Source organism: Salvelinus fontinalis, chromosome 41 (assembly GCF_029448725.1).
Source record: "Salvelinus fontinalis isolate EN_2023a chromosome 41, ASM2944872v1, whole genome shotgun sequence".
In the NCBI taxonomy this organism is placed as follows: domain Eukaryota; kingdom Metazoa; phylum Chordata; class Actinopteri; order Salmoniformes; family Salmonidae; genus Salvelinus; species Salvelinus fontinalis.
Window position 1 is genome coordinate 8,829,975 of NC_074705.1, and position 16,482 is coordinate 8,846,456.

Sequence of the window (16,482 nt, forward strand, 5' to 3'; positions counted from 1 at the left end):
GATGTTAATGACATGAATGATAAACGGCCACCAGTAAGGTGTACAGATAGAGAGGTGCTGTGCTCCAGTGTGTCTTTCTGTCCAGTGCCGTGTGTATGTGGAGATGAGTGCATGGACACAGCGTGATCCCAGCGATTGATGATTACCCTGCTGTGTGTGTGTGTGATCAGGTCGTGTTGTTGGAGCTGGTGTCGAGACTCTGAACCCGTCATGGAGTCGGGAAAGGTAAGTTCTCCGTACACTTGTACACACTCTAGCTCTCATACACACATGCTCGTTTTGAGGTATCTAATCAATTTACTAAACAAATGTTGAAAGCCAAGTTGCTGGTTTTATAATGTAGTAAAAGCTCCTACAGTTCAATCCTGACTGACACTTTGTAGCTACACACAAGGACAGGAGTGTGTGTGAGAGTGTGTTCATATTTAATTGAACCTTTATTTAACTAGGCAATAAGAACACATTCTTATTTACAATGACAGCCTACCATGGAACATCGGGTTAACTGCCTTGTTCAGGGGCGGAATGACAGATTTTTACCTTGTCAGCTCAGGGATTTGATCCAGCAACCTTTCCGGTTACTGGCCCACCTCTCTAACCACTAGGCTCACTGCCGCCCCTGAACGTGTGCATCGTGTACGTGTGCATCGCGTGTCGTGATTGAACCGAGGGAGAGTACCATTGATTTGACAGTTCATTTTTTGATGGCATGAGAGAGCTGGTTCTATCAGTGATTCATCATATTAGACGTCTGTTTTTTAGTTCTGACAGAAACACATCTGGTAACAGGAACAGCAGCAAGCAGTATGTGTTTTATTCCATCATTGACACACCTTTATTACTTTGTTAGGGGGCCAAGCAGCTTTAATATTACGGAGAGATTGTAGCTTCTTTCATTGTAATTGTCTGCATCATTTCCAACCCCCAATATATATTTTTTTAGTAAATACATATTATTTTAAACATATATTTTATTTAATATATTTTCCTTCTTTATTATTTTCTCCTAAGCCTACCCCCTAATTGGATTAAACTAATGGACAACAATACTTAGGCTTCTACTTCCAGTTTATACGTACTACATACATTTCATGGACAGCATATTTGACATTAGTTCTATTTTGTTTGTTTTAGTCCCATCCTTCAGCTACCCTCAACCCCTCCCATCTATCTCTGAAGACCAACCAGTTTTGATTTCTAGCTGCCGAAGATTTTCCGCTGTGTGATGTTTCACCACAGCTCTGAACCTTTCTATTCTCGTAGTTTCTACGGATTGTAAATGAAAGATAAACACCTTTGATAAGAGTATTATTATATTATTGATCGATTGACTATGACTTATCAAATCACCCAGCAGTGCTATTTGCAGAGTTAGCTCCAAGTAAATGTAGCAATTGTTTAGCCATTCCTGAATCTGCGACCAAAAACAAGCTACATACAGTATGGGCAGTACAAGAACAAGTGAGATAATGATTCTGTCTCTCCGCAGCAAAATCTGCAGAGCTGGGATGGTTGTATCCCCCAATTATAGAACATTCTATTGGTTTCAAGAATGTTCTATGATCATTTAAATGAAACAACTCTACGTTGTGTGTCTCAGTTCATAGACCATGTGCCATGGAATCAGTACATCCAACTATTTTGCAACCTGTATGACGCCTCGGTCAACGTTTTGGTCCTCAAGTAAAACTGATGTATTTTTGTAATTATTACAGGGTTTTCTTGTTGCCAAATTTGGTCTTTAATGCAGGGCCAACAAACAAGTTCCCTACCTTCTCCCTACCTTTCCACTTGCCTCCTCCATTTTTGTGGTAATGCTGCAGTCAGTCGGTTGTAATTTTGGACAGAGCAGAAATGTCCATATATTTTTATGAACAGCATGTGTCACACACCTAATTCAACTAGTCAACTAAATATCAAGCCCTTGATTAGTTGAATCAGGAAACAGTAACACTGAGTAATGTGCAGATGTTCTGTTGCTCCGTTATAATCAGTATTTTACAGCAGGTGGGACTGCATGGTGCATTGAACTGGTTCCCTGCACACTAGCTCAGCGCATTACAGGCACCTTTTCATATCTGTGTGTCCTACAGCAGCTGACAGGCACTCTAGCCCTAGCGGTGTTTTCAGCAGTCTTGGGTTCTCTACAGTTCGGATACAGCCTGGGCGTCATCAATGCGCCACAGAAGGTACACACACACACTGTTTATTTTAGTAATGAGTAAACAGCAAGTACTATTATAAACCTTTACTTTGTTTCCTAGGTGATCGAGCAGCATTATGGGCGGTCCCTGGGGGTGCTCCCTGAGGAGCCTCTCCTCCTATCAGAGAACGGTACAGAGACAGAGAAGCAGGAAGTGCATCCCTCTGTGGTCATGTATTGGTCTCTGTCTGTGTCGATCTTCTCCATCGGGGGCGTGGTGTCGTCCTTCCTGGTGGGCTTCATTGGAGACCTGAGAGGAAGGTGTGTGTGAGCATCCGAACCTCCCTCTTCCTCTATCTGTCTCAAGAAGAAATGGAATGCGCTTTTGTGACTGGGTTTGAAGTCGGGTCGTCTGTATGTCACAAGACTGTGTTAGCCCACTGAGCTAATGCCTATGCTGTCTGTGCAGGGTGAAGGGCATGTTGATGGTGAATGTGTTAGCAGTAATAGCAGGACTACTGATGGTGATGGCTAAGATGTGGAAACCTCACGTCATGGTCATCGCTGGACGATGTGTAATGGGTTTCTACTGTGGTGAGTTATCAATACATTGAGTCACACACTACAGCACATCAGGAAGGAAGTGTTTGGCCAGGCTCTGTCCACTATGTACATCCTTATCACTACAAGCACCCCCTTCTCCTCTCTCTTTCTCTTTCTCAATTCAATTTCAATTCAAGGGCTTTATTGGCATGGGAAACCTATGATAACATTGCCTAAGCAAAGTGAAGTGGATAATAAACAAAAGTGAAATAAACTTAACAGGCAACATAAAATTAACAGGCAACATTACACTCACAAAAGTTCCAAAATAATAAAGACATTTCAAATGTCATATTATGTGTAAATAGTTCAAGTACAACAAATAAAATAAATCAACATAAATATGGATTGTATTAACAATGGTGTTTGTTCTTCACTGGTTGCCCTTTTCTTGTGGCAACAGGTCACAAATCTTGCTGCTGTGATTGTACACATTTGGCAGGAGGTTAGGAAGTGCAGCTCAGTTTCCACCTCATTTTGTGGGCAGTGAGCACATAGCTTGTCTTCTCTTGAGAGCCAGGTCTGCCTACGGCGGCCTTTCTCAATAGCAAGGCTATGCTCACTGAGTCTGTACATAGTCACGGCTTTCCTTAAGTTTGGGTAAGTCACAGTGGTCAGGTATTCTGCCACTGTGTACTCTCTGTTTAGGGCCAAATAGCATTCTAGTTTGCTCAGTTTTTTCATTAATTCTTTCCAATGTGTCAAGTAATTCTCTTTTTGTTTTCTCATGATTTGGTTGGGTCTAACTATGTTGCTGTCCTGGGACTATGTGGGGTCTGTTTGTGTTTGTGAACAGATCCCCAGGACCAGCTTACTTAGGGGACTCTTCTCCAGGTTCATCTCTCTGTAGGGGATGGCTTTGTTTTATAAGGTTTGGGAATCACTTCCTTTTCGGTGGTTGTAGAATTAAATGGCTCTTTCCTGGATTTTGATAATCAGCTGGTATCAGCCTAATTCTGCCCATGCAATTTTTTGGTATTTTACGTTTGTCTCTCTCTCCCTTCTCTCTCTCTCTATCTCCCCCCTTCTCTCTCCCCTTCTCTCTCTCTATCTCCCCCTTCTCTCTCCCCTTCTATCTCTCTCTTCCTATCTCCCCCTTCTCTCTCCCATTCTCTCTCTCTATCTCTCTCTCTATCTCCCCCCTTCTCTCTCCCCTTCTTTCTCTCTCTTTCTATCTCCCCCTTCTCTCTCCCCTTCTCTCTCTCTCTATCTCCCCCTTCTCTCTCACCTTCACTCTCTCTCTCAGGTCTGTCCTCAGGGTTAGTTCCTATGTATATAGGGGAGATAGCTCCCATGGCCTACAGAGGAGCTCTGGGAACCTTACATCAACTGGCTACTGTTACTGGTATACTACTGAGTCAGGTAAGACCACACACACACACACACACACATACACACACGAACACACACACACACACATGTAAGCACACACACACACACACACACACACACACACACACATGTAAGCACACACACACACACACACACACACACACACACACACACACACACACACACACACACACACACACACACACACACACACACACACACACACACACACACACACACACTTATGTGTCTGTCCTCTAATCTCTATCCCCCTGTCACTGTCTGTCCTCTAATCTCTATTCCCCTGTCTCTTTCTGTCATCTAATCTCTATCCCCCTGTCTCTTTCTGTCATCTAATCTCAATCCTCCTGTCACTGTCTGTCCTCTAATCTCTATTCCCCTGTCTCTTTCTGTCATCTAATCTCTATCCCCCTGTCTCTTTCTGTCATCTAATCTCAATCCTCCTGTCACTGTCTGTCCTCTAATCTCTATCCCCGCATCACTGTCTGTGTTCATCCCTAATCTCTGTCCCTCTGTCTCTCTCTGTCCGTCCCCTAATCTCTGTCCCCCTGTCTCTCTCTGTGTCCGTCCCTATTATCTGTCCCCCTGACTCTCTCTATGTTCATTCCTAATCTCTGTCCCCCTGTCCCCCAGGTGCTAGGTCTAGAGTTCCTCCTGGGTAATGACTACTACTGGCCACTGCTGCTGGGTCTGTCTGGAGCCCCTGCTGTGTTACAGTCTCTACTGCTGCCACTGTGTCCTGAGAGTCCCAGATACCTCTACATCAAGAGAGGCATGGTTGAGGAGGCTAAGAAGAGTATGTACTGTAGACATCTCAGCTCTCTCTTAGAAATTACATTACCAGTCAAAAGTTTTGACACATACTCATTCAAGGGTTTTTCTTTATTTGTTCTATTTTCTACATTGTAGAATAATAGTGAAGTCATCAACACTATGAAATAACAAATATTGAATCATGTAGTAATCAAAAAAGGTTAAACAAATCAAAATATATTTTATATTTGAGATTCTTCAGAGTAGCCACTCTTTTCCTTCAGGACAGCTTTCCACACTCATGGCATTCTCTCAACCAGCTTCATGAGGTAGTCACCTGTAATGCATTTCAATTAACAAGTGTGCCTTGTTAAAAGTTAATTTGTGGAATTTATTTCCTTCTTAATGCGCCAATCAGTTGTGTTTTGACAAGGTAGGGGTTATACAGAAGATTGCCCTATTTGGTAAAATAATAAGTCCAAGAACAGCTCAAATAAGCAAAGAGAAACAACAGTCCATCATTACTTTAAAACATGGAGGTCAGTCAATACGGAAAGTATCTTTAAGTGCAGTCACAAAAACCATCAAGCGCTATGATGAAACTGTATCTCATGAGGACCACCACAGGAAAGGAAGACCCAGAGTTACCTCTGCTGCAGAGGATAAGTTCATTAGAGTTACCAGCCTCAGAAATTGCAGCCCAAATAAATGCTTCACAGAGTTCAAGTAACAGACATCTCAACATCAACTGTTCAGAGGAGACTGCGTGAATCAGGCCTTCATGGTCAAATTGCTGCAAAGAAACTCCTACTAAAGGACACCAATAAGAAGAAGGGACTTGCTTGGGCCAAGAAACACGAGTGATGGACATTAAACCGATGGAAATCTGTACTTTGGTCTGATGAGTCCAAATTTGCGATTTTAGTTTCCAACTGCCGTGTCTTTGTGAGACGCAGAGTAGGTGAACGGACGATCTCCCCATCGTGAAGCATGGAGGTGTGGGTGCTTTGCTGGTGACACTGTCTGTGATTTATTTAGAAGTCAAGGCACACTTAACCAGCAAGGCTACCACAGCATTCTGCAGTGATACGCCATCCCATCTGGTTTGTGCATAGTGGGACTATCATTTGTTTTTCAACAGGACAATGACCCAACACACCTCCAGGCTGTGTAAGTGCTGCATCAGATGGCCTGGCCTCCACAATCACCCGACCTCTACCAAATTGAGATGGTTTGGGATGAGTTGGACCGCAGAGTAAAGAAAAAGCAGTGCTCAGCATATGTGGGAACTCCTGTTGGAAAACACTGTTGGAAAAGCATTCCAGGTGAAGCTGGTTGAGAGAATGCCAAGAGTGTGCAAAGCTGTCATCAAGGCAAAGGGTGTGTCACACCCTGGCCTTAGTTATCTTTGTTTTCATTATTATTTTAGTTAGGTCAGGGTGTGACATGAGGATGTATGTGTTTTGGTTTGTCTAGGGGTTTGTATGTTTAATGGGGCAGTGTCTTGTCTAGGTGTTTGTATGTCTATGGCTGCCTAGATTGGTTCTCAATTAGAGACAGCTGTGGTTTATTGTCTCTGATTGAGAGCCATATTTAAGGCAGCCATAGGCATTTGGGTTTTGGTGGGTAATTGTCTTTGTCTATGTTGAACGTTTGTAGCTTGTGTGTGCACTAACGTTTGTAGCTTCACGGTCGTTTGTTGTTTTGTTTCAGTTTATGTATAGTGTTTCGTTTCGTGTTTTCTCTCTCTTCTAAATAAAAGAAGATGTATTTTCCACACGCTGCGCCTTGGTCCACTCACTTTCAAGAAGACGATCGTGACAGGGTGGCTACTTTGAAGAATCAAAAATATATTTAGATTTGTTTAAAACTTTTGTGGTTACTGTTATTTCATAGTTTTGATGTCTTCACTATTGTTCTACAATGTAGAAAATAGTATAAATAAATAAAAACCCTTGAATGAGTAGGTGTGTCCAAAATACACACTTGATGTGTGTGTGTGCGTTTGTAGGTCTGCGCCGTCTGAAGGGAGAGTATGACCCATCAGCTGAACTGGAGGAGATGAGGAGGGAGAAGGAGGAGGTGGAGAAGGAGGTGCAAGTTTCTATCGCCGTCCTGGTACGTTCAATATCTAGTCTACTGAACATCTGGTCTATAGCTGTCTAATCCATGTCGGTCTGGTCCTGTATTAATAATGTGATATATGTCTGTAATCCTGTATTAATAATGTGATATGTGTCTGTAGTCCTGTATTAACAGTGTGTTATGTGTCTGTAATCCTGTATTAATAATGTGTTATGTGTCTGTAGTCCTGTATTAATAGTGTGTTATGTGTCTGTAGTCCTGTACTAATAATGTGTTATGTGTCTGTAGTCCTGTATTAATAGTGTGTTATGTGTCTGTAATCCTGTATTAATGATGTGTTATGTGTCTGTAGTCCTGTATTAATAATGTGTTATGTGTCTGTAGTCCTGTATTAATAATGTGTTATGTGTCTGTAGTCCTGTATTAACAGTGTGATATGTGTCTGTAGTCCTGTATTAATAATGTGTTATGTGTCTGTAGTCCTGTACTAACAGTGTGATATGTGTCTGTAGTCCTGTGTTAATAATGTGTTATGTGTCTGTAGTCCTGTATTAATAATGTGATATGTGTCTGTAGTCCTGTATTAATAATGTGTTATGTGTCTGTAGTCTTGTATTAATAATGTGATATGTGTCTGTAGTCCTGTATTAATAATGTGTTATGTGTCTGTAGTCCTGTACTAACAGTGTGATATGTGTCTGTAGTCCTGTATTAATAATGTGTTATGTGTCTGTAGTCCTGTACTAACAGTGTGATATGTGTCTGTAGTCCTGTATTAGTAATGTGATATGTGTCTGTAGTCCTGTATTAATAATGTGATATGTGTCTGTAGTCCTGTATTAGTAATGTGATGTGTGTCTGTAGTCCTGTATTAATAATGTGTTATGTGTCTGTAGTCCTGATTTAATAATGTGATGTGTGTCTGTAGTCCTGTAGTCATGTATTAATATTGTGATATGTTTCTGTAGTCCTATAGTCCTTTATTAATAGTGAGATATGTGTCTGTAGTCCCGTATTAACGCTGTAATATGTCTGTGGTCTTCTAGGTGCGGTCGTCTCTCTACAGGCAGCAGCTGTTTGTAGCCCTGATGATGCATCTCTCACAACAACTGTCTGGAATCAACGCTGTGAGTAACTGAGAGAGAGAGAACAACTGTCTGGAATCAACACTGTGAGTTACTGAGAGAGAGAGAACAACTGTCTGGAATCAACACTGTGAGTAACTGAGAGAGAGGGAACAACTGTCTGGAATCAACACTGTGAGTAACTGAGAGAGAGGGAACAACTGTCTGGAATCAACACTATGAGTTACTGAGAGAGAGGGAACAACTGTCTGGAATCAACACTGTGAATTACTGAGAGAGAGGGAACAACTGTCTGGAATCAACACTGTGAGTTACTGAGAGAGAGAGAACAACTGTCTGGAATCAACACTGTGAGTAACTGAGAGCGAGGGAACAACTGTCTGGAATCAACGCTGAGTTACTGAGAGAGAGAGAACAACTGTCTGGAATCAACACTGATTTACTGAGAGAGAGAGAACAACTGTCTGGAATCAACACTGTGAGGTACTGAGAGAGAGGGAACAACTGTCTGGAATCAACTCTGTGAGGTACTGAGAGAGAGGGAACAACTGTCTGGAATCAACACTGTGAGTTACTGAGAGAGAAAGGGGACAACTGTTTGGAATCAACACTGAGTTACTGAGAGAGAGGGAACAACTGTCTGGAATCAACACTGAGTTACTGAGAGAGAGAGAACAACTGTCTGGAATCAACTCTGTGAGGTACTGAGAGAGAGGGAACAACTGTCTGGAATCAACACTGAGTTACTGAGAGAGAGAGAACAACTGTCTGGAATCAACACTGTGAGGTACTGAGAGAGAGGGAACAACTGTCTGGAATCAACACTGAGTTACTGAGAGAGAGAGAACAACTGTCTGGAATCAACACTGTGAGGTACTGAGAGAGAGGGAACAACTGTCTGGAATCAACACTGTGAGTAACTGAGAGAGAGAGAACAACTGTCTTGAATCAACGCTGTGAGTAACTGAGAGAGAGGGAACAACTGTCTGGAATCAACACTGTGAGTTACTTAGAGAGAGAGAACAACTGTCTGGAATCAACGCTGAGTTACTGAGAGAGAGAGGGAACAACTGTCTGGAATCAACACTGTGAGTTACTGAGAGAGAGGGAACAACTGTCCGGAATCAACACTGAGTTACTGAGAGTGAGGGAACAACTGTCTGTAATCAACACTGAGTTACTGAGAGTGAGGGAACAACTGTCTGGAATCAACACTGAGTTACTGAGAGAGAGGGAACAACTGTCTGGAATCAACTCTGTGAGTTACTGAGAGAGAGAGGGAACAACTGTCTGGAATCAACACTGTGAGTTACTGAGAGAGAGGGAACAACTGTCTGGAATCAACACTGAGTTACTGAGAGAGAGGGAACAACTGTCTGGAATCAACACTGAGTTATTGAGAGAGAGGGAACAACTGTCTGGAATCAACACTGAGTTACTGAGAGAGAGGGAACAACTGTCTGGAATCAACACTGTGAGTTATTGAGAGAGAGGGAACAACTGTCTGGAATCAACGCTGTGAGTTACTGAGAGAGAGGGAACAACTGTCTGGAATCAACACTGTGAGTCACTGAGAGAGAGGGAACAACTGTCTGGAATCAACTCTGTGAGTTACTGAGAGAGAGAGGGAACAACTGTCTGGAATCAACTCTGTGAGTTACTGAGAGAGAAAGGGGACAACTGTTTGGAATCAACACTGAGTTACTGAGAGAGAGGGAACAACTGTATGGAATCAACACTGAGTTATTAAGAGATAGGGAACAACTGTCTGGAATCAACACTGTGGGTTACTGAGAGAGAGGGAACAACTGTCTGGAATCAACACTGAGTTACTGAGAGAGAGATGGAACAACTGTCTGGAATCAACACTGTGAGTTACTGAGAAAGAGGGAACAACTGTCTGGAATAAAAAATGTGAGTTACTGAGAGAGAGGGAACAACTGTCTGGAATCAACACTGTGAGTTACTGATAGAGACGGAACAACTGTCTGGAATCAATAATGTGAGTTACTGAGAGAGAGAGAACAACTGTCTGGAATTAATAATGTGAGTTAATGAGAGAGAGAGAGGGAACAACTGTCTGGAATCAACACTGTGAGTTACTGAGCTAGAGGGAACAACTGTCTGGAATCAACACTGTGAGTTACTGAGAGAGAGGGAACAACTGTTTGGAATCAACACTGTGAGTTACTGAGAGAGAGAGAGAACAACTGTCTGGAATCAATGATGTGAGTTACTGGGAGAGAGAGAGAACAACTGTCTGGAATCAACATTGTGAGTTACTGAGAGAGAGGGAACAACTGTCTGGAATCAACACTGTGAGTTACTGAGAGAGAGAGAGAACAACTGTCTGGAATCAACACTGTGAATTACTGAGAGAGAGGGAACAACTGTCTGGAATCAACACTGTGAGTTACTGAGCTAGAGGGAACAACTGTCTGGAATCAACACTGAGTTACTGAGAGAGAGGGAACAACTGTCTGGAATCAACTCTGTGAGTTACTGAGAGAGAGAGGGAACAACTGTCTGGAATCAACACTGTGAGTTACTGAGAGAGAGGGAACAACTGTCTGGAATCAACACTGAGTTACTGAGAGAGAGGGAACAACTGTCTGGAATCAACATTGAGTTATTGAGAGATAGGGAACAACTGTCTGGAATCAACACTGTGAGTTACTGAGAGAGAGGGAACAACTGTCTGGAATCAACACTGTGAGTTACTGAGAGAGAGAGGGAACAACTGTCTGGAATCAACACTGTGAGTTACTGAGAGAGAGGGAACAACTGTCTGGAATCAACACTGTGAGATACTGAGAGAGAGGGAACAACTGTTTGGAATCAACACTGTGAGTTACTGCGAGAGAGGGAACAACTGTCTGGAATCAACACTGTGAGTTACTGAGAGAGAGGGAACAACTGTCTGGAATCAACACTGTGAGATACTGAGAGAGAGGGAACAACTGTTTGGAATCAACACTGTGAGTTACTGCGAGAGAGGGAACAACTGTCTGGAATCAACACTGTGAGTTACTGAGAGAGAGGGAACAAATGTCTGGAATCAACTCTGTGAGTTACTGAGAGAGAGAGGGAACAACTGTCTGGAATCAACTCTGTGAGTTACTGAGAGAGAGAGGGAACAACTGTCTGGAATCAACACTGAGTTACTGAGAGAGAGGGAACAACTGTCTGGAATCAACACGGAGTTATTGAGAGATAGGGAACAACTGTCTGGAATCAACACTGTGAGTTACTGAGAGAGAGGGAACAACTGTCTGGAATCAACACTATGAGTTACTGAGAGAGAGGGAACAAATATCTGGAATTAATAATGTGAGTTACTGAGAGAGAGAGAGGGAACAACTGTCTGGAATCAACACTGTGAGTCACTGAGCTAGAGGGAACAACTGTCTGGAATCAACACTGTGAGTTACTGAGAGAGAGGGAACAACTGTCTGGAATCAACACTGTGAGTTACTGAGAGAGAGGGAACAACTGTCTGGAATCAACACTGTGAGTTACTGAGAGAGAGGGAACAACTGTCTGGAATCAACACTGTGAGTTACTGGGAGAGAGAGAGAACAACTGTCTGGAATCAACACTGTGAGTTACTTAGAGAGAGAGAACAACTGTCTGGAATCAACGCTGAGTTACTGAGAGAGAGAGGGAACAACTGTCTGGAATCAACACTGTGAGTTACTGAGAGAGAGAGAACAACTGTATGGAATCAACACTGAGTTATTAAGAGATAGGGAACAACTGTCTGGAATCAACACTGTGGGTTACAGAGAGGGAACAACTGTCTGGAATCAACACTGAGTTACTGAGAGAGAGATGGAACAACTGTCTGGAATCAACACTGTGAGTTACTGAGAAAGAGGGAACAACTGTCTGGAATAAAAAATGTGAGTTACTGATAGAGACGGAACAACTGTCTGGAATCAATAATGTGAGTTACTGAGAGAGAGAGAACAACTGTCTGGAATTAATAATGTGAGTTAATGAGAGAGAGAGAGGGAACAACTGTCTGGAATCAACACTGTGAGTTACTGAGCTAGAGGGAACAACTGTCTGGAATCAACACTGTGAGTTACTGAGAGAGAGGGAACAACTGTTTGGAATCAACACTGTGAGTTACTGAGAGAGAGAGAGAACAACTGTCTGGAATCAATGATGTGAGTTACTGGGAGAGAGAGAGAACAACTGTCTGGAATCAACATTGTGAGTTACTGAGAGAGAGGGAACAACTGTCTGGAATCAACACTGTGAGATACTGAGAGAGAGGGAACAACTGTTTGGAATCAACACTGTGAGTTACTGCGAGAGAGGGAACAACTGTCTGGAATCAACACTGTGAGTTACTGAGAGAGAGGGAACAACTGTCTGGAATCAACACTGTGAGATACTGAGAGAGAGGGAACAACTGTTTGGAATCAACACTGTGAGTTACTGCGAGAGAGGGAACAACTGTCTGGAATCAACACTGTGAGTTACTGAGAGAGAGGGAACAACTGTCTGGAATCAACTCTGTGAGTTACTGAGAGAGAGAGGGAACAACTGTCTGGAATCAACTCTGTGAGTTACTGAGAGAGAGAGGGAACAACTGTCTGGAATCAACACTGAGTTACTGAGAGAGAGGGAACAACTGTCTGGAATCAACACGGAGTTATTGAGAGATAGGGAACAACTGTCTGGAATCAACACTGTGAGTTACTGAGAGAGAGGGAACAACTGTCTGGAATCAACACTATGAGTTACTGAGAGAGAGGGAACAAATATCTGGAATTAATAATGTGAGTTACTGAGAGAGAGAGAGGGAACAACTGTCTGGAATCAACACTGTGAGTCACTGAGCTAGAGGGAACAACTGTCTGGAATCAACACTGTGAGTTACTGAGAGAGAGGGAACAACTGTCTGGAATCAACACTGTGAGTTACTGAGAGAGAGGGAACAACTGTCTGGAATCAACACTGTGAGTTACTGAGAGAGAGGGAACAACTGTCTGGAATCAACACTGTGAGTTACTGGGAGAGAGAGAGAACAACTGTCTGGAATCAACACTGTGAGTTACTTAGAGAGAGAGAACAACTGTCTGGAATCAACGCTGAGTTACTGAGAGAGAGAGGGAACAACTGTCTGGAATCAACACTGTGAGTTACTGAGAGAGAGGGAACAACTGTATGGAATCAACACTGAGTTATTAAGAGATAGGGAACAACTGTCTGGAATCAACACTGTGGGTTACTGAGAGAGAGGGAACAACTGTCTGGAATCAACACTGAGTTACTGAGAGAGAGATGGAACAACTGTCTGGAATCAACACTGTGAGTTACTGATAGAGACGGAACAACTGTCTGGAATAAAAAATGTGAGTTACTGAGAGAGAGGGAACAACTGTCTGGAATTAATAATGTGAGTTAATGAGAGAGAGAGAGGGAACAACTGTCTGGAATCAACACTGTGAGTTACTGAGCTAGAGGGAACAACTGTCTGGAATCAACACTGTGAGTTACTGAGAGAGAGGGAACAACTGTTTGGAATCAACACTGTGAGTTACTGAGAGAGAGAGAGAACAACTGTCTGGAATCAATGATGTGAGTTACTGGGAGAGAGAGAGAACAACTGTCTGGAATCAACATTGTGAGTTACTGAGAGAGAGGGAACAACTGTCTGGAATCAACACTGTGAGTTACTGAGAGAGAGAGAGAACAACTGTCTGGAATCAACACTGTGAGTTACTGAGAGAGAGGGAACAACTGTCTGGAATCAACACTGTGAGTTACTGGGAGAGAGAGAGAACAACTGTCTGGAATCAACACTGTGAGTTACTTAGAGAGAGAGAACAACTGTCTGGAATCAACGCTGAGTTACTGAGAGAGAGAGGGAACAACTGTCTGGAATCAACACTGTGAGTTACTGAGAGAGAGGGAACAACTGTATGGAATCAACACTGAGTTATTAAGAGATAGGGAACAACTGTCTGGAATCAACACTGTGGGTTACTGAGAGAGAGGGAACAACTGTCTGGAATCAACACTGAGTTACTGAGAGAGAGATGGAACAACTGTCTGGAATCAACACTGTGAGTTACTGATAGAGACGGAACAACTGTCTCGAATCAATAATGTGAGTTACTGAGAGAGAGAGAACAACTGTCTGGAATTAATAATGTGAGTTAATGAGAGAGAGAGAGGGAACAACTGTCTGGAATCAACACTGTGAGTTACTGAGCTAGAGGGAACAACTGTCTGGAATCAACACTGTGAGTTACTGAGAGAGAGGGAACAACTGTTTGGAATCAACACTGTGAGTTACTGAGAGAGAGAGAGAACAACTGTCTGGAATCAATGATGTGAGTTACTGGGAGAGAGAGAGAACAACTGTCTGGAATCAACATTGTGAGTTACTGAGAGAGAGGGAACAACTGTCTGGAATCAACACTGTGAGTTACTGAGAGAGAGAGAGAACAACTGTCTGGAATCAACACTGTGAATTACTGAGAGAGAGGGAACAACTGTCTGGAATCAACACTGTGAGTTACTGAGCTAGAGGGAACAACTGTCTGGAATCAACACTGAGTTACTGAGAGAGAGGGAACAACTGTCTGGAATCAACTCTGTGAGTTACTGAGAGAGAGAGGGAACAACTGTCTGGAATCAACACTGTGAGTTACTGAGAGAGAGGGAACAACTGTCTGGAATCAACACTGAGTTACTGAGAGAGAGGGAACAACTGTCTGGAATCAACACTGAGTTATTGAGAGATAGGGAACAACTGTCTGGAATCAACACTGTGGGTTACTGAGAGAGAGGGAACAACTGTCTGGAATCAATAATGTGAGTTACTGAGAGAGAGAGAACAACTGTCTGGAATTAATAATGTGAGTTAATGAGAGAGAGAGAGGGAACAACTGTCTGGAATCAACACTGTGAGTTACTGAGCTAGAGGGAACAACTGTCTGGAATCAACACTGTGAGTTACTGAGAGAGAGGGAACAACTGTTTGGAATCAACACTGTGAGTTACTGAGAGAGAGAGAGAACAACTGTCTGGAATCAATGATGTGAGTTACTGGGAGAGAGAGAGAACAACTGTCTGGAATCAACATTGTGAGTTACTGAGAGAGAGGGAACAACTGTCTGGAATCAACACTGTGAGTTACTGAGAGAGAGAGAGAACAACTGTCTGGAATCAACACTGTGAATTACTGAGAGAGAGGGAACAACTGTCTGGAATCAACACTGTGAGTTACTGAGCTAGAGGGAACAACTGTCTGGAATCAACACTGAGTTACTGAGAGAGAGGGAACAACTGTCTGGAATCAACTCTGTGAGTTACTGAGAGAGAGAGGGAACAACTGTCTGGAATCAACACTGTGAGTTACTGAGAGAGAGGGAACAACTGTCTGGAATCAACACTGAGTTACTGAGAGAGAGGGAACAACTGTCTGGAATCAACATTGAGTTATTGAGAGATAGGGAACAGCTGTCTGGAATCAACACTGTGAGTTACTGAGAGAGAGGGAACAACTGTCTGGAATCAACACTGTGAGTTACTGAGAGAGAGAGGGAACAACTGTCTGGAATCAACACTGTGAGTTACTGAGAGAGAGGGAACAACTGTTTGGAATCAACACTGTGAGATACTGAGAGAGAGGGAACAACTGTTTGGAATCAACACTGTGAGTTACTGCGAGAGAGGGAACAACTGTCTGGAATCAACACTGTGAGTTACTGAGAGAGAGGGAACAACTGTCTGGAATCAAAACTGTGAGATACTGAGAGAGAGGGAACAACTGTTTGGAATCAACACTGTGAGTTACTGCGAGAGAGGGAACAACTGTCTGGAATCAACACTGTGAGTTACTGAGAGAGAGGGAACAACTGTCTGGAATCAACTCTGTGAGTTACTGAGAGAGAGAGGGAACAACTGTCTGGAATCAACTCTGTGAGTTACTGAGAGAGAGAGGGAACAACTGTCTGGAATCAACACTGAGTTACTGAGAGAGAGGGAACAACTGTCTGGAATCAACACGGAGTTATTGAGAGATAGGGAACAACTGTCTGGAATCAACACTGTGAGTTACTGAGAGAGAGGGAACAACTGTCTGGAATCAACACTATGAGTTACTGAGAGAGAGGGAACAAATATCTGGAATTAATAATGTGAGTTACTGAGAGAGAGAGAGGGAACAACTGTCTGGAATCAACACTGTGAGTCACTGAGCTAGAGGGAACAACTGTCTGGAATCAACACTGTGAGTTACTGAGAGAGAGGGAACAACTGTCTGGAATCAACACTGTGAGTTACTGAGAGAGAGGGAACAACTGTCTGGAATCAACACTGTGAGTTACTGAGAGAGAGGGAACAACTGTCTGGAATCAACACTGTGAGTTACTGGGAGAGAGAGAGAACAACTGTCTGGAATCAACACTGTGAGTTACTTAGAGAGAGAGAACAACT

At 42.9% G+C, this 16,482-nt stretch overlaps 1 protein-coding gene across 1 annotated transcript in view; it reads left to right on the forward strand.

Moving 5' to 3' along the window:
- slc2a2 (solute carrier family 2 member 2) overlaps positions 1 to 16,482 on the forward strand; it is a 124,066-nt gene continuing 107,584 nt past the window's right edge. The window contains exons 1-8 of the mRNA XM_055908686.1: positions 1 to 225; positions 2,094 to 2,189; positions 2,265 to 2,464; positions 2,613 to 2,737; positions 3,993 to 4,108; positions 4,733 to 4,895; positions 6,864 to 6,970; positions 7,984 to 8,064. Of these exons, the coding sequence (XP_055764661.1) occupies positions 139 to 225; positions 2,094 to 2,189; positions 2,265 to 2,464; positions 2,613 to 2,737; positions 3,993 to 4,108; positions 4,733 to 4,895; positions 6,864 to 6,970; positions 7,984 to 8,064 (975 nt within the window). The 5' untranslated portion in view covers positions 1 to 138. The remainder of the gene's footprint in view (positions 226 to 2,093; positions 2,190 to 2,264; positions 2,465 to 2,612; positions 2,738 to 3,992; positions 4,109 to 4,732; positions 4,896 to 6,863; positions 6,971 to 7,983; positions 8,065 to 16,482) is intronic.